General features: G+C 48.0%; 2 protein-coding genes across 2 annotated transcripts in view; one reads left to right on the top strand and one right to left on the bottom strand.

Moving 5' to 3' along the window:
- The window catches only part of LOC144602504 (complement C2-like), a gene marked incomplete at its 5' end in the record, with an annotated part of 77322 nt that extends 52806 nt beyond the window's left edge, over positions 1-24516 (bottom strand). Inside the window, one exon of the mRNA XM_078415635.1 lies at positions 24222-24516. Within this exon, the coding sequence (XP_078271761.1) occupies positions 24222-24516 (295 nt within the window). The remainder of the gene's footprint in view (positions 1-24221) is intronic.
- LOC144603008 (zinc-binding protein A33-like) overlaps positions 1-26637 on the top strand; it is an 852507-nt gene that overhangs the window by 55393 nt on the left and 770477 nt on the right.

Here is a 26637-nt window from a genome sequence, read left to right as displayed (position 1 = left end):
GGAGACAGGGGGGAGACAGGGGGGAGACAAGGGGGAGACAAGGGGGGAGACAGGGGGGGAGACAAGGGGGGAGACAGGGAGAGACAAGGGGGGAGACAAGGGGGGAGACAGGGGGGAGACAGGGGGGGGACAAGGGGAGAGACAAGGGGAGAGACAAGGGGGAGATAAGGGGGGAGTGGGGGAGACAAGGGGGGAGACAAGGGGGGAGACAAGGGGGGAGACAAGGGGGGAGAGAAGGGGAGAGAAGGGGGGAGACAAGGGGGGAGACAAGGGGGGAGACAAGGGGGAGAGACAAGGGGGGAGACAAGGGGGGAGACAAGGGGGGAGACAAGGGGGGAGACAAGCGGGAGACAGGGAGAGACAAGGGGAGAGACAAGGGGGGAGACAAGGGGGGAGACAAGGGGGGAGACAAGGGGGGAGACAAGGGGGGAGACAAGGGGGGAGACAAGGGGGGGATAAAGGGGGGAGACAAGGGGAGGAAGGGGGAGGGACGTGGGGGGTGGATGTGCAAGTGGAAAGGGGTGGACAAGGATAGGAGTCGAGAGATGGTGGTGGTGGGGGGAGGAGGGAGAGGGGAGGGGGAGAGGGAGGTGGGAGGGGAGAGAGGGGGGGGCGTGGTCCCGCATGTCCAGCCCAAGTCACACCTGCGTATTTGGCTTTATCCGTTTTCAACGCGTCCATGACAGTCTCCACGTTATGTTTTTCTGGGTCGTTGATGTCGACGACGACCAATGGGAACGAGGCGTAGGTGATCACCGCGAACAGTGGGTTGACGTCGAAACTGGTGATCTGATGCGGGAGGGAGGAAGGACTTACAAAATTTTTAAAGGGTTGGACAGGCTAGATGCAGGAAGATTGTTCCCGATGTTGGGGAAGTCCAGAACAAGGGGTCACAGTTTAAGGATAAGGGGGAAGTCTTTTAGGACCGAGATGAGAACGGTTTTTTTTCACACAGAGAGTGGTGAATCTGTGGAATTCTCTGCCACAGAAGGTAGTTGAGGCCAGTTCATTGGCTATATTTAAGAGGGAGTTAGATGTGGCCCTTGTGGCTAAAGGGATCAGGGGGTATGGAGAGAAGGCAGGTACGGGATACTGAGTTGGATGATCAGCCATGATCATATTGAATGGCGGTGCGTACAGGCTCGAAGGGCCGAATGGCCTACTCCTGCACCTATGTTTCTAAGGACGGACGGACTGAAGATAGACGTCCGTCCGTCTCCATCCCGCAAGTCCCACCAGCTTCTCGTTTTAGACAACAGACAATAGACAATAGGTGCAGGAGGAGGCCATTCGGCCCTTCGAGCCTGTACGCACCGCCATTCAATGTGATCGTGGCTGATCATTCACAATCAGTACCCCATTCCTGCCTTCTCCCCGTACCCCCTGAGTCCGCTATCCTTAAGAGCTCTATCCAGCTCTCTCTTGAATGCATTCAGAGAATTGGCCTCCACTGCCCTCTGTGGCAGAGAATTCCACAGATTCACAACTCTCTGACTGAAAAAGTTTTTCCTCATCTCAGTTCTAAATGGCCGACCCCTTATTCTTAAACTGTGGCCCCTTGTTCTGGACTCCCTCAACATTGGGAACATGTTTCCTGCCTCTAACGTGTCCAACCCCTTAATAATCTTATACGTTTCGATGTGATCCCCTCTCATCCTTCTAAATTCCAGTGTATACAAGCCTAGTCGCTCCAGTCTTTCAACATATGACAGTCCCGCCATTCCGGGAATTAACCTAGTAAACCTACGGGGTACTGATTGTGGATGATCATCCATGATCACAGTGAATGGCGGTGCCGGCGCGAAGGACTGAATGGCCTCCTCCTGCACCTATTGTCTATTGAAATCATCCAGTGAATTGGCCTCTACAGCTGCTGGCCTTGCAGAGGCAGCGTGAGGTGTAGATGGAGTCAATGGAAGGGAGGTTGGTTTGTGTGATGGTCCGGGCTGTGTAAGCCCTGGCGATACCTTACCTTTTCGATGAGATTCTTCACCACATTGATGGCGTGCTCGAAGCTAACCTGCCCCACGCTGTTTGACGCGTCGATCAGAAAGTAAATGTGCAGGTTGACGTCCATCCCCAGGTTGATCTTCCGGCCGAGAGATTCTGCGGAGGACAATAGACAACAGACAGTAGGTGCAGGAGGAGGCCATTCAGCCCATCGAGCCAGCACCGCCATTCAATGTGATCACGGCTGATCATTCACAATCAGTACCCCGTTCCTGCCTTCGCCCCATACCCCCTGATTCCGGGGGAGTGACTAGGCTTGTATACACTGGAATTTAGAAGGATGAGAGGGGATATTATCGAAACATAAGGGGTTGGACACGCTAGAGGCAGGAAACATGTTCCCAATGTTGGGCTGTCCAGGACCAGGACTATCTAGCTCTCTCTTGAATGCATTCAGAGAATTGGCCTCCACTGCCTTCTGAAGCAGAGAATTCCACAGATTTACAACTCTCTGAGTGAAAAGGTTTTTCCTCATCTCCATTCTTAAACTGTGTGGCCCCTGGTTCTGGACTCCCCCAACATTGGGAACATGTTTCCTGCCTCTAACGTGTCCAACCCCTTAATAATCTTATACGCTTCGATAAGATCCCCTCTCATACTTCTAAATTCCAGTGTATACAAGCCTAGTCGCTCCAGTTTTTCAACATACGACAGTCCCGCCATTCCGGGAATTAACCTAGTAAACCTACGCTGCACGCCCTCAATAGCAAGAATATCCTTCCTCAAATTTGGAGACCAAAACTGCACACAGTACTCCAGGTGCGGTCTCACTAGGGCCCTGTACAACTGCAGAAGGACCTCCTTGCTCCTATACTCAAACTAGGAGACCATAATTGCACACAGTACCCCATGTGCGGTCTCACTAGAGCCCTGTACAACTGCAGAAGGACCTGCTTGCTCCTATACTCAAACTAGGAGACCATAATTGCACACAGTACTCCAGGTGCGGTCTCACTAGGGCCCTGTACACCTGCAGAAGGACCTCTTTGCTCCTATAGTCAACTCCTCTTGTTATGAAGGCCAACATTTTGTAACTTTGTCCGTGCCCATTAATGTGGCGTCGATTTGCAAATATTGGCTATGCACGCAAAGAATCTCACTGTGACTTGTATAACATATAACATATAACAACTACAGCATGGAAACAGGCCTGTCCGGCCCTACCAGTCCACGCCGACCATTCTCCCTGACCTAGTCTCATCTACCTGCACTCAGACCATAACCCTCCAATTCCCTCCTATCCATATACCTATCCAATTTACTCTTAAATAATAAAATCGAGCCAGCCTCCACCACTTCCACCGGAAGCCCATTCCATACAGCCACAACCCTCTGAGTAAAGAAGTTCCCCCTCATGTTACCCCTAAACCTTTGTCCCTCAATTCTGAAGCTATGTCCCCTTGTTGGAATCTTCCCCACTCTCAAAGGGAAAAGCCTACCCACGTCAACTCTGTCCGTCCCTCTCAAAATTTTAAAAACCTCTATCAAGTCCCCCCTCAACCTTCTACGCTCCAAAGAATAAAGACCCAACCTGTTCAACCTCTCTCTGTAGCCTAAGTGCTGAAACCCAGGCAACATTCTAGTAAATCTCCTCTGTACCCTCTCCATTTTGTCGACATCCTTCCTATAATTTGGCGACCAGAACTGCACACCATACTCCAGATTCGGCCTCACCAATGCCCTGTACAATTTCAACATTACATCCCAACTTCTATACTCGATGCTCTGATTTATAAAGGCAAGCATACCAAACGCCTTCTTCACCACCCTATCCACATGAGATTCCACCTTCAGGGAACAATGCACAGTTATTCCCAGATCCCTCTGTTCCACTGCATTCCTCAATTCCCTACCATTTACCCTGTACGTCCTATTTTGATTTGTCCTACCAAAATGCAGCACCTCACACTTATCAGCATTAAACTCCATCTGCCATCTTTCAGCCCACCCTTCCAAAAGGCCCAAGTCTCTCTGTAGACTTTGAAACTCTACCTCACTATCAACTACTCCACCTATCTTAGTATCATCTGCATATTTACTAATCCAATTTGCCACACCATCATCCAGATCATTAATGTAAATGACAAACAACAGTGGACCCAACACAGATCCTTGGGGCACTCCACTAGACACTGGCCTCCAACCTGACATACAATTGTCAACCGTTACCCTCTGGTATCTCCCATTCAGCCATTGTTGAATCCATCTTGCAACCTCACTATTAATACCCAACGATTTAACCTTCTTAATCAACCTTCCATGTGGAACCTTGTCAAATGCCTTACTGAAGTCCATATAGACAACATCCACAGCCTTGCCCTTATCAATTTCCCTGGTAACCTCTTCAAAAAATTCAAGAAGATTAGTCAAACATGACCTTCCAGGCACAAATCCATGTTGACTGTTTCTAATCAGGCCTTGATTATCCAAATAATTATATATATTGTCCCTAAGTATCTTTTCCATTAATTTTCCCACCACAGACGTCAAACTAATAGGTCTATAATTGCTAGGTTTACTTTTAGAACCTTTTTTAAACAAAGGCACAACATGCGCAATGCGCCAATCTTCCGGCACCATCCCCGTTTCTAATGACGTTTGAAATATTTCCGTCATAGCCCCTGCTATTTCTGCACTAACTTCCCTCAATGTCCTAGGGAATATCCTATCAGGACCTGGAGACTTATCCACTTTTATATTCTTCAAAAGTGTCCGTACCTCCTCTTCTTTAATCCTCCTAATTTCCATCACTACTCTACTTGTTTCGCTTACCTCACATAATTCAATATCCTTCTCCTCGGTAAATACCGAAGAAAAGAAATTGTTTAATATCTCCCCCATTTCTTCCGGCTCAGCACATAGCTGTCCACTCTGACTCTCTAATGGACCAATTTTATCCCTCACTATCCTTTTGCTATTGACATATCTGTAGAACCCCTTGGGGTTTACTTTTACTTGCCAAAGCAGCCTCATATCTTTTTTTCGCTTTTCTAATTTCCTTTTTAAGATTCCTTTTACATTCTTTATATTCCTCAAGAACCTCATTTACTCCCTGCCGCTTATATTTATTGTATATCTCCCTCTTTTTCCGAACCAAGTGTCCAATTTCCCTGGAAAACCACGGCTCTTTCAAATTATTATTCTTTCCTTTCCACCGAACAGGGACATAAAGACTCTGTACTCTCAAAATTCCACCTTTAAATATCCTCCATTTCTCTATTATATCCTTTTCATAAAACAACAATTTCCATTTCACTCCTTTTAAATCCTTTCTCATCTCCTCAAAATTAGCCTTTCTCCAATCCAAAATCTCAACCGTTGGTCCAGATTTGACCTTCTCCATAATGATATTGAAACTAATGGCATTATGATCACTAGACCCAAAGTGCTCCTCAACACATACCTCCGTCACCTGACCCATCTCATTTCCTAACAGGAGGTCCAACACTGCCCCTTCTCTGGTAGGCACCTCTACGTATTGCTGCAAAAAAAAAACTATCCTGCACACATTTTACAAACTCCAAACCATCCAGCCCTTTAACAGAATGTGATTCCCAGTCTATATACGGAAAATTGAAATCACCCACAATCACCACTCTGTGCTTACTACTAATATCTGCTATCTCCTTACATATTTGCTCTTCCAATTCTCGTTCCCTATTTGGCGGTCTATAATACACCCCTATAAGTGTTGCTAAACCTTTCTCATTTCTGAGTTCCACCCAAACAGCCTCCTTAATCGAGCCTTCTAGTCTCTCCTGCCAAAGCACTGCTGTGATATCCTCCCTGACAAGCAATGCAACACCCCCACCTCTTGCCCCTCCGATTCTATCACATCTGAAACAATGAAATCCTGGAATATTTAATTGCCAATCGCAACCCTCCTGCAACCATGTTTCACTGATCGCCACAACATCATACTTCCAGATGTCAATCCAGGCTCTAAGCTCATCCACCTTTCTTACAATGCTCCTAGCATTAAAATATACACATTTAAGGGACTCATCATTTCTTATTCTCAGTTTATTTCTTTTCCCTTCTTTCTCTCCTACATATTGGGTCTGAGTGTTTCCCTTTTCTGCCTCCTGCCTCACACACTGCCTATTAGCTATCTGTGTTTGAGTCCCTCCCCCCAACCGTACTAGTTTAAAGTCTCCGCAGTTATTTTAGCAAATCTCCCCGCCAGGATATTGGTTCCCCTCGGGTTCAGATGCAACCCATCCTTTTTGTACAGGTCATACTTCCCCCAGAAGAGGTCCCAATGATCCAGAAACTTGAAACCCTGCTCCCTGCACCAGCGCCATTCATTGTCGCACGTGATACCAGAGAATTCATTCAAAGAAACATAGATACATAGAAGCATGGAAACATAGAAAATAGGAGCAGGAGGAGGTCATTCGGCCCTTCGAGACAGCACCGCCATTCATTGTGATCAAGGCTGATCATCCACAATCAATAACCCGTGCCTGCCTTCTCCCCATATCCCTTGATTCCACTAGCCCACAGAGCTCTATCTAACTCTCTCTTAAATCCATCCAGTAAATTGGCCTCCACTGCCCTCTGTGGCAGAGAATTCCACAAATTCACAATTCTCTGGGTGAAAAAGTTCCTTCTCACCTCAGTTTTAAATGGCCTCCTCTTTATTCTTAGACTGTGTGGCCCCTGGTTCTGTACATCCAATCTATTCCAATAAATTCTTTTCTAATTACCATTACTGCAGAAGGAGTCGGTGTGATCTTACACAGACCCAACAGGCCAGATCTTTCAGTCGCTTTCTTCCAGCTTGTTGTTCGTCCTTCGGGTTCAAAGATGACCTAGACTTCACTTTCAATGCTAAGAGTTTGCAGGGTGACTTGGACAGGTTGTGTGAGTGGGCGGATGCATGGCAGATGCAGTTTAATGTGGATAAGTGTGAGGTGGTAAGAATAGGAAGGCAGAGTATTATCTGAATGGTGTCAGGTTAGGAAAAGGGAACGTACAACGAGATCTGGGTGTCCTAGTGCATCAGTCACTGAAAGGAAGCATGCAGGTACAGTAGGCAGTGAAGAAAGCCAATGGAATGTTGGCCTTCATAACAAGAGGAGTTGAGTATAGGAGCAAAGAGGTCCTTCTGCAGTTGTACAGGGCCCTAGTGAGACCGCACCTGGAGTACTGTGTGCAGATTTGGTCTCCAAATTTGAGGAAGGATATTCTTGCTGTTGAGGGCGTGCAGCGTAGGTTTACTAGGTTAATTCCCGGAATGGCGGGACTGTCGTATGTTGAAAGACTGGAGCGACTAGGCTTGTATACACTGGAATTTAGAAGGATGAGAGGAGATCTTATCGAAACGTATAAGATTATTGAGGGGTTGGACACGTTAGAGGCAGGAAACATGTTCCCAATGTTGGGGGAGTCCAGAACAAGAGGCCACAGTTTAAGAATAAGGGGTAGGCCATTTAGAACGGAGATGAGGAAAAACCTTTTCAGTCAGAGGGTTGTGAATCTGTGGAATTCTCTGCCTCAGAAGGCAGTGGAGGCCAATTCTCTGAATGCATTCAAGAGAGAGCTAGATAGAGCTCTTAAGGATAGCGGAGTCAGGGTGTATTGGGAGAAGGCAGTGGAGGCCAATTCTCTGAATGCATTCAAGAGAGAGCTAGATAGAGCTCTTAAGGATATAGCGGAGTCAGGGGGTATGGGGAGAAGGCAGGAACGGGGTACCGATTGAGAATGATCAGCCATGATCACATTGAATGGCGGTGCTGGCTCGAAGGGCCGAATGGCCTCCTCCTGCACCTGTTGTCTGTTGTCTATTGGTAACTTACCGGGGTTTTTTCTGGAATTAGTGCGCGTTAAACCCAAAGTGCTGCTAAACGAGGCGGTGAATGCTTCTGCCACGTCCTCCGGTGTGTCGAACGAACTCTTGTCTGTGGAAGGAGACGAGACCCAGCTCGGTGCGAGCAAATCTTAAGGTTTTGTATTTATTGTTGTCGGGCTCAGTTCAGAGCGTTTGTCGGCACTGGGCCTGTACTCGCTGGAGTTTAGAAGAACGAGAGGGGGGGGGACCTCATTGGAACGTACAGAACAGTGAGCGGCCTGGATAGAGTGGATTTGGGGAGGATGTTTCCACTGGTGGGAGAGTCTAGGACCAGAGGGCACAGCCTCAGAATTAAATGACGTTCTTTTAGGAAGGAGATGAAGTGGAATTTCTTTAGTTAGAGGGTGGTGAATCTGTGGGATTCTTTGCCACAGACGGCTGTGGAGGCCACAAGTCAGTGGGTATTTTTAAGGCAGAGAGAGATAGATTTATTCACAAAATGCTGGAGTAACTCAGCAGGTCAGGCAGCATCTCGGGAGAGAAGGAATGGGTGACGTTTCGGGTCGAGACCCTTCTTCAGACTTCGAGAGATAGATTCTTGATTAGTGCGGGTGTCAGGGGTTATGGGGACAAGGCAGGAGAATGGGGTTAGGAGGGAGAGATAGATCAGCCGTGATTGAATGGCGGTGTAGACTTGATGGGCTGAATGGCCTAATTCTGCTACTATCACTTATGCTCATGAGATACAGCGTGGAAACGGGTCCTACGTCCCACCGAGTCCGCGCCGACCAGCGAGCCCCGCACCCTAACACTATCCTACACACACTAGGGACAATTGTACCGAAGCCAATTAACCCACAAACCTGCACGTCTTTGGAGCGTGGGAGGAAACCGGAGATCCCGGAGAAAAGCCACGCGGGTCACGGGGAGAACGTGCAAACTCCGCACAGAGAGCACCTGTAGTCAGGTTCAAAGAGCTGGAGTAACTCAGCGGGACAGGCAGCAGCTCTGGAGAGAAGGGATGGGTGACGTTTCGGGTCCAGACCCTTCTTCAGACTGGTGAGGAATAAGCGAAACGAGAGATATAGACGTTGATGTGGAGAGGTAAAGACAACGAATGAAAGATATGCGTAAAAAGTAACGATGATAAAGGAAACAGGCCAATAGTTAGCTGATTGTTGGGTGAAAACGAGAAGCTGGTGGGAATTGTGTGGGGCGGGATGGAGAGAGAGGGAATGCCGGCGCGGGATGGAGAGAGAGGGAATGCCGGCGCTACCTGAAGTTAGAAAGACATTAGAAGCTAAAAGAGTTAGAAGCTGAAAGACATTCTAGCCTTAGAGGGAGTACAGAGAAGGCTCATCAGATTGATCCCTGGGATGGCAGGACTTTCATATGAAGAAAGACTGGATAGACTAGGCTTGTATACACTGGAATTTAGAAGGATGAGAGGGGATCTTATCGAAACGTATAAGATTATTAAGGGGTTGGACACGTTAGAGGCAGGAAACATGTTCCCAATGTTGGGGGAGTCCAGAACAAGGGGCCACAGTTTAAGAATAAGGGGTAGGCCATTTAGAACTGAGATGAGGAAAAACTTTTTCAGTCAGAGAGTTGTGAATCTGTGGAATTCTCTGCCTCAGAAGGCAGTGGAGGTCAATTCTCTGAATGCATTCAAGAGAGAGCTGGATAGAGCTCTTAAGGATAGCGGACTCAGGGGGTATGGGGAGAAGGCAGGAACGGGGTACTGATTGTGAATGATCAGCCACGATCACATTGAATGGCGGTGCGTACAGGCTCGAAGGGCCGAATGGCCTCCTCCTGCACCTATTGTCTATTGTCTGTTGTCTAAAACGAGAAGCTGGTGGGACTTGCGGGATGGAGAGAGGGGGAATGCCGGGGCTACCTGAAGTTAGAGGAGTCAATGTTGATACCGGTGGGCTGTAAGCTGCCCAAGCGAAATATGAGGTGCTGTTCCTCCTATTTGTTTTTAGCCTCACTCTAACAATGGAGGAGGCCCAGGACAGGAAGGTCAGTGTGGGACGGGGATGGAGAATTAAAGTATTTGGCAACCGGGAGATCAGGTTGGGTCCGGCTGGACCCGAGCGTCCGATGCTGCGAGGCAGCAGCTCTACCGTGCCGGCCCAACAGCCCCAATGCGGTCGAACGCTCGTCCGATGTTCACCCAGTATCCCAAGGATAGGGGTCCCGGGACGAGGCGAGCACTCACGTTGACAGGTAGGCATTCGTCCACTCCACTCCCCCAGCCTCTCACACTCCCTGGTGCTCGACCCCAACAGCACCAGTCCATCGTTGCAACTGTACCGCACCTTGTACCCGATGTTGTAGTTAGTTCCCGACTTCGAGCCTCCCGCTGGGATCCCGGGATGAGGACAATCCTGGGCTACAAAGGCAGGGAGAAGTCAGGGAAAGAAGAGCAGGAAAGAATGATAGCAGGGATAGGCCACTCTTCTAACCCCCCCCCCCCCCCACCATGTCTCCCCCCCCATTCACACACACCACACTCCCCACCATTGTAGATGTAGCCCAGCCCATCACACACACCCCACTCCCCACCATTGTAGATGTAGCCCAGCCCATCACACACACCACACTCCCCACCATTGTAGATGTAGCCCAGCCCATCACACACACCCCACTCCCCACCATTGTAGATGTAGCCCAGCCCATCACACACACCACACTCCCCACCATTGTAGATGTAGCCCAGCCCATCACACACCCCACTCCCCACCATTGTAGATGTAGCCCAGCCCATCACACACCACACTCCCCACCATTGTAGATGTAGCCCAGCCCATCACACACACCACACTCCCCACCATTGTAGATGTAGCCCAGCCCATCACACACCACACTCCCCACCATTGTAGATGTAGCCCAGCCCATCACACACACACCACTCCCCACCATTGTAGATGTAGCCCAGCCCATCACACACCACACTCCCCACCATTGTAGATGTAGCCCAGCCCATCACACACACCACACTCCCCACCATTGTAGATGTAGCCCAGCCCATCACACACACCACACTCCCCACCATTGTAGATGTAGCCCAGCCCATCACACACACCACACTCCCCACCATTGTAGATGTAGCCCAGCCCATCACACACACCACACTCCCCACCATTGTAGATGTAGCCCAGCCCATCACACACAATAGACAATAGGTGCAGGAGGAGGCCATTCGGCCCTTCGAGCCTGTACGCACCGCCATTCAATGTGATCATGGCTGATCATTCTCAATCAGTACCCCGTTCCTGCCCTCTCCCCATACCCCCTGACTCCGCTATCCTTAAGAGCTCTATCTAGCTCTCTCTTGAATGCATTCAATAGTCAATAGTCAATAGTCGTTTATTTGTCACATACACATAAATGTGTAGTGAAATGAAACATTACCCGCAGTTGAAACACTAAGACCAATAAGAATAATCAGTAAAAATGCAATAACACACACAATCGTACACTAACATCAAACAAAAGAAACATCCATCACAGTGAGTCTCCTCCAGTCCCTCCTCACTGTGATGGAAGGCCACAATGTATTTTCTCTTCCCTGCCGTCTTCTCCCGAGATCAGGCTGTTGAACTTGCCACGTCGGGGCGGTCGGGGCTCCCGACATTGGATCGCCGCGCCGGATGGTGAAAGGTCCACGGCCAATTCCAGGCCGCGCCGGACGGTGAAAGGTCCGCGGCGGGCCGACCCAAGCCCCGCGATTCGGGGCGGGCGAACACGCTGCCTCTGCCGCTGCCGGAGCTCCCGATGTCGGCCCCCACCCAGGGGCCTGCGGGCTTCCGACATCCACGCGGCCCGCGCCGGAGCCTCCGGAGACGAGTCGCAGCCGCTCCCGCAGCATCCGAAGGCGGCCAGCGCCGCAGGTGGTGAGTCCGGGCCGCGGGCTCTGCGAACCAGAGCCCCAGGTGTTCCCAGGTGCATGGCCGGTAGTAGGCCGCATTCAGAGAATTGGCCTCCACTGCCTTCTGAGGCAGAGAATTCCACAGATTCACAACTCTCCGACTGAAAAAGCTTTTCCTCATCTCTGTTCTAAATGGCCTACCCCTTATTCTTAAACTGTGGCCCCTGGTTCGGGACTCCTCCAACATTGGGAACATGTTTCCTGCCTCTAACGTGTCCAACCCCTTAATAATCTTATACGTTTCGATAAGATCCCCTCTCGTCCTTCTAAATTCCAGTGTATACAAGCCTAGTCGCTCCAGCCTTTCAACATACGACAGTCCCGCCATTCCGGGAATTAACCTAGTAAACCTACGCTGCACACCCTCAATAGCAAGAATATCCCTCCTCAAATTTGGAGACCAAAACTGCACACAGTACTCCAGGTGCGGTCTCACTAGGGCCCTGTACAACTGCAGAAGGACCTCTTTGCTCCTATACTCAACTCCTCTTGTTATGAAGGCCAACATTCCATTGGCTCTCTTCACTGCCTGCTGTACCTGCATGCTTCCTTTCAGTGACTGATGCACTAGGACACCCAGATCTCGTTGGACGTCCCCTTTTCCTCACACCACACTCTCCACCATTGTAGATGTAGCCCACCACGCACACCACACTACACTCCCCACCATTGTAGATGTAGCCCAGCCCATCACACACACCACACTCCCCACCATTGTAGAAGTAGCCCAGCGCATCACACAGCCCACACTCCCCACCATTGGCTCCATCTACACTTCATGCTGCCTTGGGAAAGATGCCAACATAATCAAAGACTTGTCCCTGTCCCACCCCGGTCATTCCTTCTCCTCCCCGCTCCCGCCCGGCAGAAGGTACAGAAGCTTGAAAGCGCGCACCACCAGACTCAGGAACAGCTTCATCCCCTCTGTTATCAGGCTTCTGAACGGCCCTTCCATAAGCTAGGGTACTGTCCGGTTCACTTCTACCCCATTGCGGACATTGGACTTTGTCTCTGGAACTGATGCGCTAGAATGCTGAGAGCTATATTCTGCAATCTGTATCTTCCCCTTTGCTCTGCCTATTGGACTTGCGTTTGAACTCATGGTATCTTTGTAAGCCAATGGAGACCATAAGACACGGGAGGAGAATTAGGCCATTCAGCCCTTCGAGTCTGTTCCGCCATTCAGTCATGGCTGATCTATCTTCCCCTCTCAACCTGCCTTCGCCCAGGAACCTTTGACACCCTTACCAATCAAGAACATATCAATCTCTGCTTTAGAGATACCAAATGACTTCTGTGGCAATGAATTCCACAGATTCACCGCCCTCTGGCTAAAGAGATTCCTCTCCGTCTCCTTTGCCGAAGTACATCCTTTTTTTATTCTGAGACTGCGCCCTCCGGTCCGAGATTTCGCCACCAGTGGAAACATTCTATCCACGACCAACTATTTCCAGAGGACATCGGGTTGAGGTGAAGGGGGAAAGTTTTACGAGGAATCTTTAACGTTTTCATAGAAAGGGCGGTGGGTGTATGGAACGAGCTGCCAGAGGAGGTAGTTGAGGCTGGGACTATCCCAACGTTTAAGAAATAGTTAGGCAGGTACATGGATAGGACAGGTTTGGAGGGATATGGACCAAACGTGGGCAGGTGGGATTAGTGTAGATGGGGCATGTTGGTCGGTGTGGGCAAGTTGGGACTGGTGTAGATGGGGCATGTTTGTCGGTGTGGGCAGGTGGGACTAGTGTAGATGGGGCATGTTGGCCGGTGTGGGCAGGTGGGACTAGTGTAGATGGGGCATGTTGATCGGTGTGGGCAGGTGGGACTAGTGTAGATGGGGCATGTTGGCCGGTGTGGGCAGGTGGGACTTGTGTAGATGGGGCATGTTGGCCGGTGTGGGCAGGTGGGACTAGTGTAGATGGGGCATGTTGGCCGGTGTGGGCAGGTGGGACTTGTGTAGATGGGGCATGTTGGTCGGTGTGGGCAAGTTGGGCCGAAGGGCCTATTTCCACACTGTATCACACGATGACTCTATCCAGACCTTTTATCGTCCAGTACGTTACAATGACCCCCCCCCCCAACCCCCACCACCATCACCACCACCTCATCCTTCTAAACTCCAGGGAGATTTTAGATTTAGAGATACAGCGCGGAAACAGGCCCTTCGGCCCACCGAGTCCTCTCCGCCCAGCGATCCCCGCACACTAACACTATCCTACACACACTGGGGACAATTTTTACATTGTACCCAGCCAATTAACCTACAAACCTGCACGTCTTTGGAGTGTGGGAGGAAACCGGAGATCTCGGAGAAAACCCACGCAGGTCACGGGGAGAACGTATAAACTCCGTACAGACGGCGCCCGCAGTCAGAATCATATCATATCATATCATATATATACAGCCGGAAACAGGCCTTTTCGGCCCACCAAGTCGGTGCCGCCCAACGATCCCCGTACATTAACACTATCCTACACCCACTAGGGACAATTTTTTTTTACATTTACCCAGCCAATTAACCTACATACCTGTACGTCTTTGGAACCCGGGTCTCCGGCGCTGTATTCGCTGTGAGGCAGCAACTCTACCGTTCCGCCCATACAGACAGGCTCAGAGGTAACGCTCCTTATACATTAACCCAATCATTCTTGTCAACCTCCCCCGGACCCTCGCCAACACCAACACATTCTTCCCCAGACATGGGGCCCAAATGCTCCTCACAACATTCCAAATGTGACGTGCCCAGCGCCTTGTCAACCCTTGGTTTTAGGAACTTACTGTCCGATGAACAGACGGTGTTGGTGCCATTCCAGCGGCCGTTAATCTTGCATCTCCTGCTGTGTGACCCTTTGATGAAGTACCCTTCATAGCACCCCAAGGTGATAACGTCTCCAATGGCGTACGACGTGTTCACGGGGGAGAAGAAACCTTCCTCCAGTACCGGAGGTGGACAACGAAACGCTGAGAAACGCAAAGACCTGCTGTGATTTCGGTGATAGACAATAGACAATAGGTGCAGGAGGAGGCCATTCAGCCCTTCGAGCCAGCACCGCCATTCAATGTGATCATGGCTGATCATTCTCAATCAGTACCCCGTTCCTGCCTTCTCCCCATACCCCCTCACTCCGCTATCCTCAAGAGCTCTATCCAGCTCTCTCTTGCATGTATTCAGAGAATTGGCCTCTACTGCCTTCTGAGGCAGAGAATTCCACAGATTCACAACTCTCTGACTGAAAAAGTTTTTCCTCATCTCCGTTCTAAATGGCCTACCCCTTATTCTTAAACTGTGGCCGCTTGTTCTGGACTCCCCCAACATTGGGAACATGTTTCCTGCCTCTAACGTGTCCAACCCCTTAATAATCTTATACGTTTCGATAAGATCTCCTCTCATCCTTCTAAATTCCAGTGTATACAAGCCTGGTCACTCCAGCCTTTATAAAATTGATCTGCAAGAAGCGGGTTTATACCAACGTTTAGTTTAATTGAGAAATGGCGCCGACGGCCATCCCCGCACATTAACACTATCCTGCACACACTGGGGGCATTTTTGCTGCAATTATAGCAAGCCAATTAAAGAGGGGGGGTAGAGATAAATAGGGGGAGGGGAAACCGTAGATGGGAGAGATGGGGAGGTAGTAGAAAGGAACAGGGAGATATCGTAGAGGTGGGGTAAAGGGGGAGAAGGAGAGACTGGATTGATGGGGGGGGGGGAGAAAGAGAGAGAGAGACGCGAGAGGTTGGAAACGGGTGAAGAGAGTTGGTGAACGGGTGACTGAAGGGAGGGGGAAGGGAGAGAGAGGGTGGAAGGTCGGAGAGTAGAATAGAGATAGAGGGGCGAGGACTAGTGGAGACGGGGAGGGGCGAGAGACGAACGAAAAGTCGGGGGTCGAGGAAAAGAGGACAAAAGAGCAGAAGGGAAAGTGAGGAAGAGTCGAGAGGGAAGTCGACAAACGTTAATGAGTGGGGTGGGAGTGAGAAAACTGTTGTGAGCAGAGGGGAGACAATACACAATAGACAATAGCTAATAGGCAATAGACAATAGGCAATAGACAATAGGTAATAGACAATAGGCAATAGGCAATAGACAATAGGCAATAGACAATAGGTAATAGGCAATAGGCAATAGGTAATAGGCAATAGACAATAGACATTAGACAATAGGTAATAGACAATAGACATTAGACAATAGGTAATAGGCAATAGGCAATAGACAATAGGTAATAGACAATAGACATTAGACAATAGGTAATAGGCAATAGACAATAGACAATAGACAACAGACAATAGGTAATAGGCAATAGACATTAGACAATAGGTAATAGGCAACAGACAATAGGTAATAGGCAATAGACAACAGACAATAGGCAATAGGCAATAGACAATAGGTAATAGGCAATAGACAACAGACAATAGGCAATAAACAATAGGTAATAGACAATGGACTATAGATAATAGACAATAGACAATAGTAATAGGCAATAGACAAAAGACAACAGACAATAGGTGCAGGAGTAGGCCATTCGGCCCTTCGAGCCAGCACCGCCATTTAATGTGATCATGGCTGATCATTCACAATCAGTACCCCCGTTGCTGCCTTCTCCCCATACCCCCTGACTCCACTATCCTTAAGAGCTCTATCTAGCTCTCTCTTTTTTTTCTTCTTTTTTTAAAATTTAAGTTTTAACAGAACTCATACATTTAACATATCATAGTAAGCAATAATAACTACATTATAAATTCGATTATACACGTATTGTTCTGTATTATCTCCCCTCCCACCCCCCCCCCCTTCCCCCCATCCCCCAGTTAAAAAGAAGGAAAAAGAAAAAGAAAAAGAAAGAGAGAAAGAAACAAACCTGGAGTCCAGAAGGAGACACTTCCGGGTAATTTCTTATTAAATTCTTATTAAAGGTATCAAAACAATCCTGAATTTAAATATTTCCAATTCTTAATCCTAGCTTTAAAATGAATGGGTTCCACACCTTCAAGAAGAAGTCATATCCCCATTTCTCAGATTATACGTTGCTTTTTCTAATGGCATACAACTACGCATTTCTGCAAACCATCTTTCAAATCTTATTTCATTTTGATCTTTCCAAGTGACCGCTACACATTTTTTTGCAACTGCTATTGCTATTTTGAGCAATCTTTCCTGATGTTTATCTAAAATTAGCTTTGGTAATATTCCTTTTGTATCTCCCAATAAAAACAACCTTGAATCCATTGGTATGATCTTATTCATCAATTGTTCCAATTTTTTTTTTAGGTCTTTCCAAAAAGGAGTTACCTTCTGACATGCCCATGTAGAGTGTAAAAAAGTACCCACGTCTTGGTTGCATCTAAAACAAATTTCAGATGAGTTTGGTTTTAAATTGTTTAATTTTTTCGGGGTTAAATATCGTTGATGTAAAAAATTATATTGTACTAAACTATATCTCACATTAATAGTATTTTCATACTATCTAAACACAATCTTTCCCAACTTGGTTCATCAATAATAATATTAAGATCTGTTTCCCATCTTTGTATTGATTTTTGAATTCCTATCTTTGGACTAGATTTTTGTAATAATTTATACATTGATGATATAATTTTTTTTATTCCCTTGCCCTGAATCAAGGATTCCATTCCTTTAATCTGAAATAGAGACATTGAATTACCTAACTTTTCCCTTAAAAAAGATTGTAATTGATAATAGAAAAAAATACTATTCCCTGGAATTTGACATTTATTTCTCAATTGAGAAAATGTCAAAAAGTTATTTCCTCCATAGCAATCTCCTATATTTTTAATACCCTTCTGTTCCCAGACTTGTAGTATTTGATTATTCCAAGCAAACGGCAATAATCTATTTTTTACTAATGGAGTTTTAGCTGTTAAAAAAAATCTTTTATCATTAACTTTAACTGTTTTCAACAATGTATTAATTAAATGTTTTAGCAAAGGTGACTCTTTATCCTTAACTAATAGCTTCGCTTCCCATTTATATATATATTCTTCTGGACATAACTCTTTTATTTTATCCATTTCAATTTTAACCCATGCTGTTTTTCCACCCTCTTGATAAAAGGATGAAATAAAACTCATTTGTGCTGCCAGATAATAATTTTTAAAATTTGGTAATTGCAATCCACCTAATTCAAATTTCCATGTTAATTTTTCCAGAGACACTCTTGGCATTTTACCTTTCCAAAGAAAATTCCTCACAATTTTGTTCAATTCTTAAAAAAAATTATTTGGCAAAGGTATAGGCAGTGTTGAAAATAAATACTGTATCCTCGGAAAAATATTAATCTTAATACAGTTCACTCTCCCTATCAATGTAATTGGAAGATTCATCCATTTCTTCAGGTCCTCATCTATTTTTTTTATTAGTGGTTTATAATTTAATTTATACAAATTATTTAACTTATTATCTATTTTAACTCCTAAGTACTTAATGCCTTCTTTTTGCCATTTAAACTGACTTTCTCTTTTACATTGATCATAATTGCCTTCAAAAAGAGGCATTATTTCAGTTTTATCTTTATTAATTTTATATCCTGATACTTTCCCATATTCTTCCAGTCTGAAATATAATTTTCTTAAGGATTCCAATGGTCTAGTAAGACAAATTAAGACATCATCTGCAAATAAAGTAATTTTGTGATCTTCCTGATTAACTTTAAATCCTTTAATGTCTAAATCTGATCTTATTAGTTCTGCCAGAGTTTCAATGGCCAATACAAATAAAGCTGGTGACAAGGGACATCCCTGTCTACTAGCTCTTTCCAAATTAAATGATTGAGAAGATTGGCCATTTGTCACCACTTTGGCTTTAGGTTGTTTATAAAGAGCTTTTACCCAGTTAATGAAACCATTTCCTAATCCGTACTTCTCTAATACTTTAAATACAAAATCCCATTCTAACCTGTCAAACTCAGCATGGATTTACGAAGGGGAAATCATGCTTGACAAATCTACTGGAATTTTTTGAGGATGTAACTAGGAAAATTGACAAGGGAGAGTCAGTGGATGTGGTGTACCTCGACTTTCAGAAAGCCTTCGACAAGGTCCCACATAGGAGATTAGTGGGCAAAATTAGGGCACATGGTATTGGGGTAGGGTACTGACATGGATAGAAAATTGGTTGACAGACAGAAAGCAAAGAGTGGGGATAAATGGGTCCCTTTCGGAATGGCAGGCAGTGACCAGTGGGATACCGCAAGGTTCGGTGCTGGGACCCCAGCTATTTACGATATACATTAATGACTTAGACGAAGGGATTAAAAGTACCATTAGCAAATTTGCAGATGATACTAAGTTGGGGGGTAGTGTGAATTGTGAGGAAGATGCAATAAGGCTGCAGGGTGACTTGGACAGGTTGTGTGAGTGGGCGGATACATGGCAGATGCAGTTTAATGTAGATAAGTGTGAGGTTATTCACTTTGGAAGTAAGAATAGAAAGGCAGATTATTATCTGAATGGTGTCAAGTTAGGAGGAGGGGGAGTTCAACGAGATCTGGGTGTCCTAGTGCATCAGTCAATGAAAGGAAGCATGCAGGTACAGCAGGCAGTGAAGAAAGCCAATGGAATGTTGGCCTTCGTAACAAGAGGAGTTGAGTATAGGAGCAAAGAGGTCCTTCTACAGTTGTACCGGGCCCTGGTGAGACCGCACCTGGAGTACTGTGTGCAGTTTTGGTCTCCAAATTTGAGGAAGGATATTCTTGCTATGGAGGGCGTGCAGCGTAGGTTCACTAGGTTAATTCCCGGAATGGCGGGACTGTCGTATGTTGAAAGGCTGGAGCGATTGGGCTTTTATACACTGGAATTTAGAAGGATGAGGGGGGATCTTATTGAAACATATAAGATAATTAGGGGATTGGACACATTAGAGGCAGATAACATGTTCCCAATGTTGGGGGAGTCCAGAACAAGGGGCCACAGTTTAAGAATAAGGGGTAGGCCATTTAGAACGGAGATGAGGAAGAACTTTTTCAGTCAGAGGGTGGTGAAGTTGTGGAATTCTCTGCCTCAGAAGGCAGTGGAGGCCAGTTCGTTGGATGCTTTCAAGAGAGAGCTGGATAGAGCTCTTAAGGATAGCGGAGTGAGGGGATATGGGGAGAAGGCAGGAACGGGGCACTGATTGAGAGTGATCAGCCATGATCGCATTGAATGGCGGTGCTGGCTCGAAGGGCTGAATGGCCTACTCCTGCACCTATTGTCTATTGTCTATTGTCTATAAACGCCTTTTCAGCATCTAAAGCAACTGCTACGCTCAATTCCTTTCTTTTCTGTGCTAAATGTAAAATACTTATAAATCTTGCTACATTATCAGATATTTTCCTTTTTTTGACAAATCCAGTTTGGTCCTCTTTAACCAGCTTCGGTAAATATTCTGCCAATCTCCTTGCCAAAAGCTTAGCAACTATTTTATAATCTACATTCAACAATGATATTGGTCTATAAGAAGATGCATTTAAAGGGTCTTTCCCTTTTTTTTAAATTACGGTTATAATTGCCAGTGGGAAGGATTCTGGTAATGTAGAAGTTTTTCCGCTTGATGTATCACTTCCATAAATACTGGTAACAACAAATCTTTAAATTTTTTATAGAACTCAGGCGGGAAACCATCTTCCCCTGGAGATTTATTACTTGGTAAAGAATATAATACTTCCTCCACCTCTCTCAAAGTAAAGGAGGAATTTAGTCCCATCTGCTCCTCATTAGAGATTGTTGGTAATTGTATCTTGGATAAAAAATTATTTATCTTAATTTCATCCTTTTCAAACGTCACCCATTCCCTCTCTCCACAGATGCTGCCTGACCCGCTGAGTTACTCCAACACTCTGTGAAACGTCAGCTATCCATGTTCTCCACAGATGCTGCCTGACCCGCTGAGTTATTCCAGCACTCTGTGAAACATCAGCTATCCATGTTATAGACAACAGACAATAGGTGCAGGAGGAGGCCATTCGGCCCTTCGAGCTAGTAGTACCGCCATTCAATGTGATCATGGCTGATCATTCTCAATCAGTACCCCGTTCCTGCCTTCTCCCCATACCCCCTAACTCCGCTATCCTTAAGAGCTCTATCTAGCTCTCTCTTGAAAGCATCCAGAGAATTGGCCTCCACTGCCTTCTGAGGCAGAGAATTCCACAGATTTACAACTCTCTGAGTGAAAAGGCTTTTCCTCATCTCCGTCCTAAATGGCCTACCCCTTATTCTTAAACTGTGGCCCTTGGTTCTGGACTCCACCAACGTTGGGAACATGTTTCCTGCCTCTAACGTGTCCAATCCCTTGATAATCTTATATGTTTCAATAAGATCCCCTCTCATCCTACTAAATTCCAGTGCATACAAGCCTAGTCGCTCCAGTCTTTCAACATACGACAGTCCCGCCATTCCGGGGAAACTAACCTGATGAACCTACGCTGCATGCCCTCAATAGAAAAAATAAAAGAGATAAAGAGAGAACGAGGGGGAACTGGAGGGAGGATAATTGCTATTTTTACTATTGAGGGCATGCAGCGTAGGTTTACTAGGTTAATTCCCGGAATGGCTAATTCCCGAACTATTTTGTATTGAGTGTGTGTGTGTGGGGGGGGGGGGGGGGGGGGGGGGGAGGGGGGGGTGGGGGAGGGAGAGAATTAAATGGATTGTATGATTTTTATAACTATTAAAGAAAAATATGAAAAGTATTTGTGGTGTGTTCACCTCTGTTTGACGCTGCTATTTATTAAATCAAATAATTATTCATTTCTTACACTGCAACCATAACTTTTATTCTTGTATTTTATACCTGTCTTGTTCTATTTTAGCTTGTTTTTAACTTTCTATTCTCTTTAATGACTGTTTTAAATTGCTCTTAACTGCTCTTTAATGTTTTACCAGACCAAAGTGGACCCGTTGGGCAGCACCCTCTCCCTCCCCCTCCCCTTCCCTCTCCTCTCCCCCTTCCTCCTACTCAACCCCCCTTAACCTCACCCCTCCACCCTCCTCCCCTTCAACCCCCCCCCTCCCTAGGAGATATATTTAAACTTTAAATGTGAATAACTTTAAAAATATGACACCGATTTCAATGAAACTTCTTCCATTAGCTCCAAAGGAACGACGGTGAGTAAGGTGGGGCCTAGAATTGGCGCGCTATCGTGTATCATTTTGGCTGTAGTTCAGGAACTATTTGAGTATAGGAGCAGGGAGGTTCTGCTGCAGTTGTACAGGGCATTGGTGAGACCGCACCTGGAGTATTGTGTACAGTTTTGGTCTCCTAATCTGAGGAAAGACATTCTTGCCATAGAGGGAGTACAGAGAAGGTTCACCAGATTGATCCCTGGGATGGCAGGACTTTCATATGAAGAAAGACTGGATATACTCGGCTTGTACACGCTGGAATTTAGAAGATTGAGGGGGGATCTTATAGAAACATATAAAATTCTTAAGGGGTTGGACAGGCTAGATGCAGGAAGATTGTTCCCGATGTTGGGGAAGTCCAGAACAAGGGGTCACAGTTTAAGGATAAGGGGGAAGTCTTTTAGGACCGAGATGAGAAAAGTTTTTTTTCACACAGAGAGTGGTGAATCTGTGGAATTCTCTGCCACAGAAGGTAGTTGAGGCCAGTTCATTGGCTATATTTAAGAGGGAGTTAGATGTGGCCCTTGTGGCTAAAGGGATCAGGGGGTATGGAGAGAAGGCAGGTACGGGATACTGAGTTGATCAGCCATGATCATATTGAATGGCGCAGGCTCGAAGGGCCGAATTGCCTACTCCTGCACCTATTTTCTATTTTTCTATGAACAAACAGACAAACAAACAAACAAACGGGAGTTTTACTATATAGATGTAAAGCACTTTGAATTGCCTTGTTGCTGAAATGTGCTGTATAAATAAACTTGCCTTGCCTTGTTCTCACCATGTTAGTGCACGCCCATGGGCTATATGCACGTTTGTTGACTTCTGAGCGAGTTCAGCGTGTAAAGTTGTGTGGCACAAAACTTTGCCACGAATCTCCTGACTGTTCATGTCTCTTCTGATCCCCATTACACTGGAGTAAGTGAGTGAGTAAGGGGAGGAGTGAAGGGGAGTGAAATGTACGGGAGGGTGGGAAGAGGGTGAGCAAGTGATAGAGAAGAAGTGTGGGAAAGAAAACTGCAGATGCTGGTTTAAATCGAAGGTAGACACCGAATGCTAGAGTAACTCAGCGGGACGGGCAGCATCTCTGGAGAGAAGGAATGGGTGACATTTCGGGTCGAGACTGAAGAAGGGTCTGACCCACTGAGTTACTCCAGCATCTTGTGTTTACCTTTGGTTGAGAAGAGGTGATTGCCACTGCATTACAGATGTTGTCCTACCTTTCCAGATGTTACACTACCTTTACAGGTTTATCCTACCTTTGCAGATGTTACATTACCTTTACAGATGTTGCCCTACCTTTACGGATTTTGACCCTACCTTTACAGATGTTGCCTACCTTTACGGATTTTGACCCTACCTTTACAGATGTGGCCCTATCTTTACGGATGTTTAGCCTATCTTTGCAGATGTTGCCCTACCTTTACGGATGTTACATTACCTTTACAGATGTTAGCCCTACCTTCACGGATGTTTAGCTTACCGTTACAGATGTTGACCCTACCTTTACAGATGTCGACCCTACCTTTACCATTACAAATGTTGACTCTATCTTTCCGGATGTTCTCCTACCTTTGCAGATGTTTACTCCACCTTTACAGATGTTGACTCTACTTTTCCAAGTGTTGACCCTATCTTTACAGATGTTTACCCCCACTTATACAGATGTTTACCCCATCTTTAGATTCTGCCCTATCTTTACATATGTTGACCCTACCATTACAGATGTTGCCCTACCGTTGCAGATGTTTACACCACCTTTACAGATGTTGACCCTAACTTTACAGATGTTGACCCTACCCTTACAGATGTTTGCCCCTGTCATTACAGACATTGACCCTACCTTTACAGACGGTTGACCCTACCTTTACAGATGTTGACCGTACCTTTATAGATGTTGACCCTACCTTTACAGATGTTGACCCTACCTTTACAGATGTTGCCCCTGTCATTACAGACGTGACCCTACCTTTACAGACGTTGACCCTACCTTTACAGATGTTGACCCTACCTTTACAGATGTTGACCTTACCTTTACAGATGTTGACCGTACCTTTACAGATGTTGCCCCTGTCTTTACGGATGCTGACCCTACCTTTACAAGATGTTGACCCTACCTTTACAGATGTTGACCCTACCTTTACAGATGTTGACCCTACCTTTACAGATGTTGACCCTACCTTTACAGATGTTGCTCCTATCTTTACTGATGTTGCCCCTGTCTTTACAGATGTTGACCCTAACTTTACAGATGTCGACCGTACCTTTACAGATGTTGACCCTACCGTTACAAATGTTGACCCTACCGTTACAGATACTGACCCTACCTTTACAGATGTTGACCCTACCTTTTGCAGATGTTGACCCTACCTTTACAGATGGGCGGGTAGTTCCGGTGGGTGTGGCTCCACCTGCCGTTGCGGCAGGCACATGGAGGTGATGATCGGGCGAGGGGTAGTAGCCGTCCGGACAGGTGAACGTCGCCACACTCGACGCATTGTTGTCCATGGACTTGATCACATCGCCGCCAATGATGTGAATGTCCGGGTCGCAGGTGACCACTGGCGCTTCTGGGTTCCCCTCGCCTGCAACGACGCAGCGCATAAGTCGGCGAACGGGGAACGCAGCATGGAGGCCACTCGGCCCGTTGTACAATCCAGGCAATGCGTGTTTATATGGCACCAGACCAAGTTGGGCCCAAACCTCTCCTGCATTGGTGCAGCACCCTCTCCTCCCCTCTCCCCTTCCCCCCTCCATCCCCCTCAACCCCTCCTCTCTCCCCCACTCCACCCTCCCCTCCCCCTCCCCCGCTCCATCCCCCTCAATCCCTCCCCCACTCCACCCCCCTCAACCCCTCCCCTCCCCTAACCCCCTCCCTCTCCCTCCGCTCCATCCCCCTCAACCGCTCCCCTCTCCCCCCACTCCATCCCCCTGAACCCCTCCCCCCTCCCCTACTCCATCCCCCCTCAACCCCTCCCCTCCCCCACTCCATCCCCCTCCCCTCCCCTCCCCCCCGCCTCCCCTCCCCATCCCCCTCGACCCCTCCCCCTCTCCTCATCCTCCCCTCTCCCTCCCCCTCCCTCCCTCCACCCTCTCTCCCTAGGAGATAGATTTAAACTTTAAAATGTGAATAACTTAAAAAATATAACACCGATATCAATGAAACGTCTTCCTTTAGCACCAAAGGGGCGATGGTGAGTAAGATGGGCCTGAAATTGTCGCGCTATCGTGCACCGTTTTGGCTGTAGTTCAGGAACAAACAAACAAACAAACAACGAGAGTTTTAGTGTATAGACTAGACCAAGTGGCCCGTTGGGCCCGTCCTCGTAGGGTTTCCATTGTAACCTGGGGAAATGGCGTTTTTTTCTTTAAAATAAATTGTCTGTTAAGAAAACAAAAAAATCAGTGGGGGGGGGGGAGGGGGGAGGAGGAGGGGGGAGAGGAGGAGGGGGGCGGAGAGGAGGGGGTGGTGGTGGAGAGGACGGGGGGGGTGGAGAGGGGTGGTGTCGGTGAGGAGGGGGGAACGGGGTGGGGGGAGGGGAACGGGGAGAGGGAGCCACTGACACCATCCTTCCAGCGGCCATCTTTTTTCTCTTTCCCTCCAAAATTCTTAAGGGGTTGGACAGGCTAGGTGCAGGAAGATTGTTCCCGATGAGTTGGTGGAGACCGCGTCATCAAGCGGCAGTTGGTGGAGACCGCGTCATCAAGCGGCAGTTGGTGGAGACCGCGTCATCAAGCGGCAGTTGGTGGAGACCGCGTCATCAAGCGGCAGCAGCAGCAGCAGCAGCAGCAGCAGCAGCGCGCGGTGGGCTGTCGGCGACGGCAGTTGGTGGAGACCGCGTCATCAGGCGGCGGCGGCAGCAGCAGCGCGCGGTGGGGGCTGTCGGCGACGGCAGTTGGTGGAGACCGCGTCATCAGGCGGCGGCAGCACCAGCAGCAGCAGCAGCGCGCGGTTGGGCTGTCGGCGACGGCAGTTGGTGGAGAGCGCGTCATCAGGCGGCGGCGGCAGCAGCAGCGCGCGGTGGGGCTGTCGGCGACGGCAGTTGGTGGAGACCGCGTCATCGAGCGGCGGCAGCACCAGCAGCAGCTAGCAGCAGCGCGCGGTTGGGCTGTCGGCGACGGCAGTTGGCGGAGACCGCGTCATCAGGCGGCGGCGGCGGCAGCAGCAGCAGCGCGCGGTGGGCTGTCGGCGACGGCAACTGCTCCACCCACATCGAGCGGGAAGTCGGAGCGAATCACGGCACCCCCCACGTAGGGACCCGGCCCAATCGGGATCGCAAACAGGGAGGTCGGAGCCAATGTCCGCCGTGGGAACACGGAACCAAGGGAGGGGAGGGGGAGGGGGAGGGGGAGGGGAGGAGGAGGGGGGAGGGGGAGGAGGGGAAGGGGGGAGGGGGAGGGGGAGGAGGGGAAGGGGGGGGAGGGGGGAGGGGGAGGGGGGAGATGGGAGGGAGGGGGGGAGGGGAGGGAGGGGGGAGGCATTAGTTAATGGTCCGCAGGGGGGGGGGGGGGGGGGTAATGGTGTTGGGCCCGGGCGGGTGGGTGACTCGAGGACTCTGTTGCGTGGGTTGAAGGGAAGGATGAGTGGACAACAGTCCGACCATCTCCCCTCCTGCTCAGGAGTGTCCCCCGGTGTGGGGGAGAGAGAGAGAGAGGAGAGGGGAGGCGGTGATTGCGGGCGGGCGGCTCCGCTAACGGCGTCCATCTTGTTTGTGCGAGTGAGGAGAGGCCGTGCGTGGTGGACGTCAGACGCACAGCACTTGGGGAAAAAATGTGTGTTTAGAAA

This window comes from Rhinoraja longicauda, chromosome 19 (genome assembly GCF_053455715.1).
Source record: "Rhinoraja longicauda isolate Sanriku21f chromosome 19, sRhiLon1.1, whole genome shotgun sequence".
Lineage (NCBI taxonomy): Eukaryota > Metazoa > Chordata > Chondrichthyes > Rajiformes > Arhynchobatidae > Rhinoraja > Rhinoraja longicauda.
The sequence above is the reverse complement of the archived record's forward strand: the minus strand, read 5'-3'. Positions and strand labels throughout refer to the sequence as shown.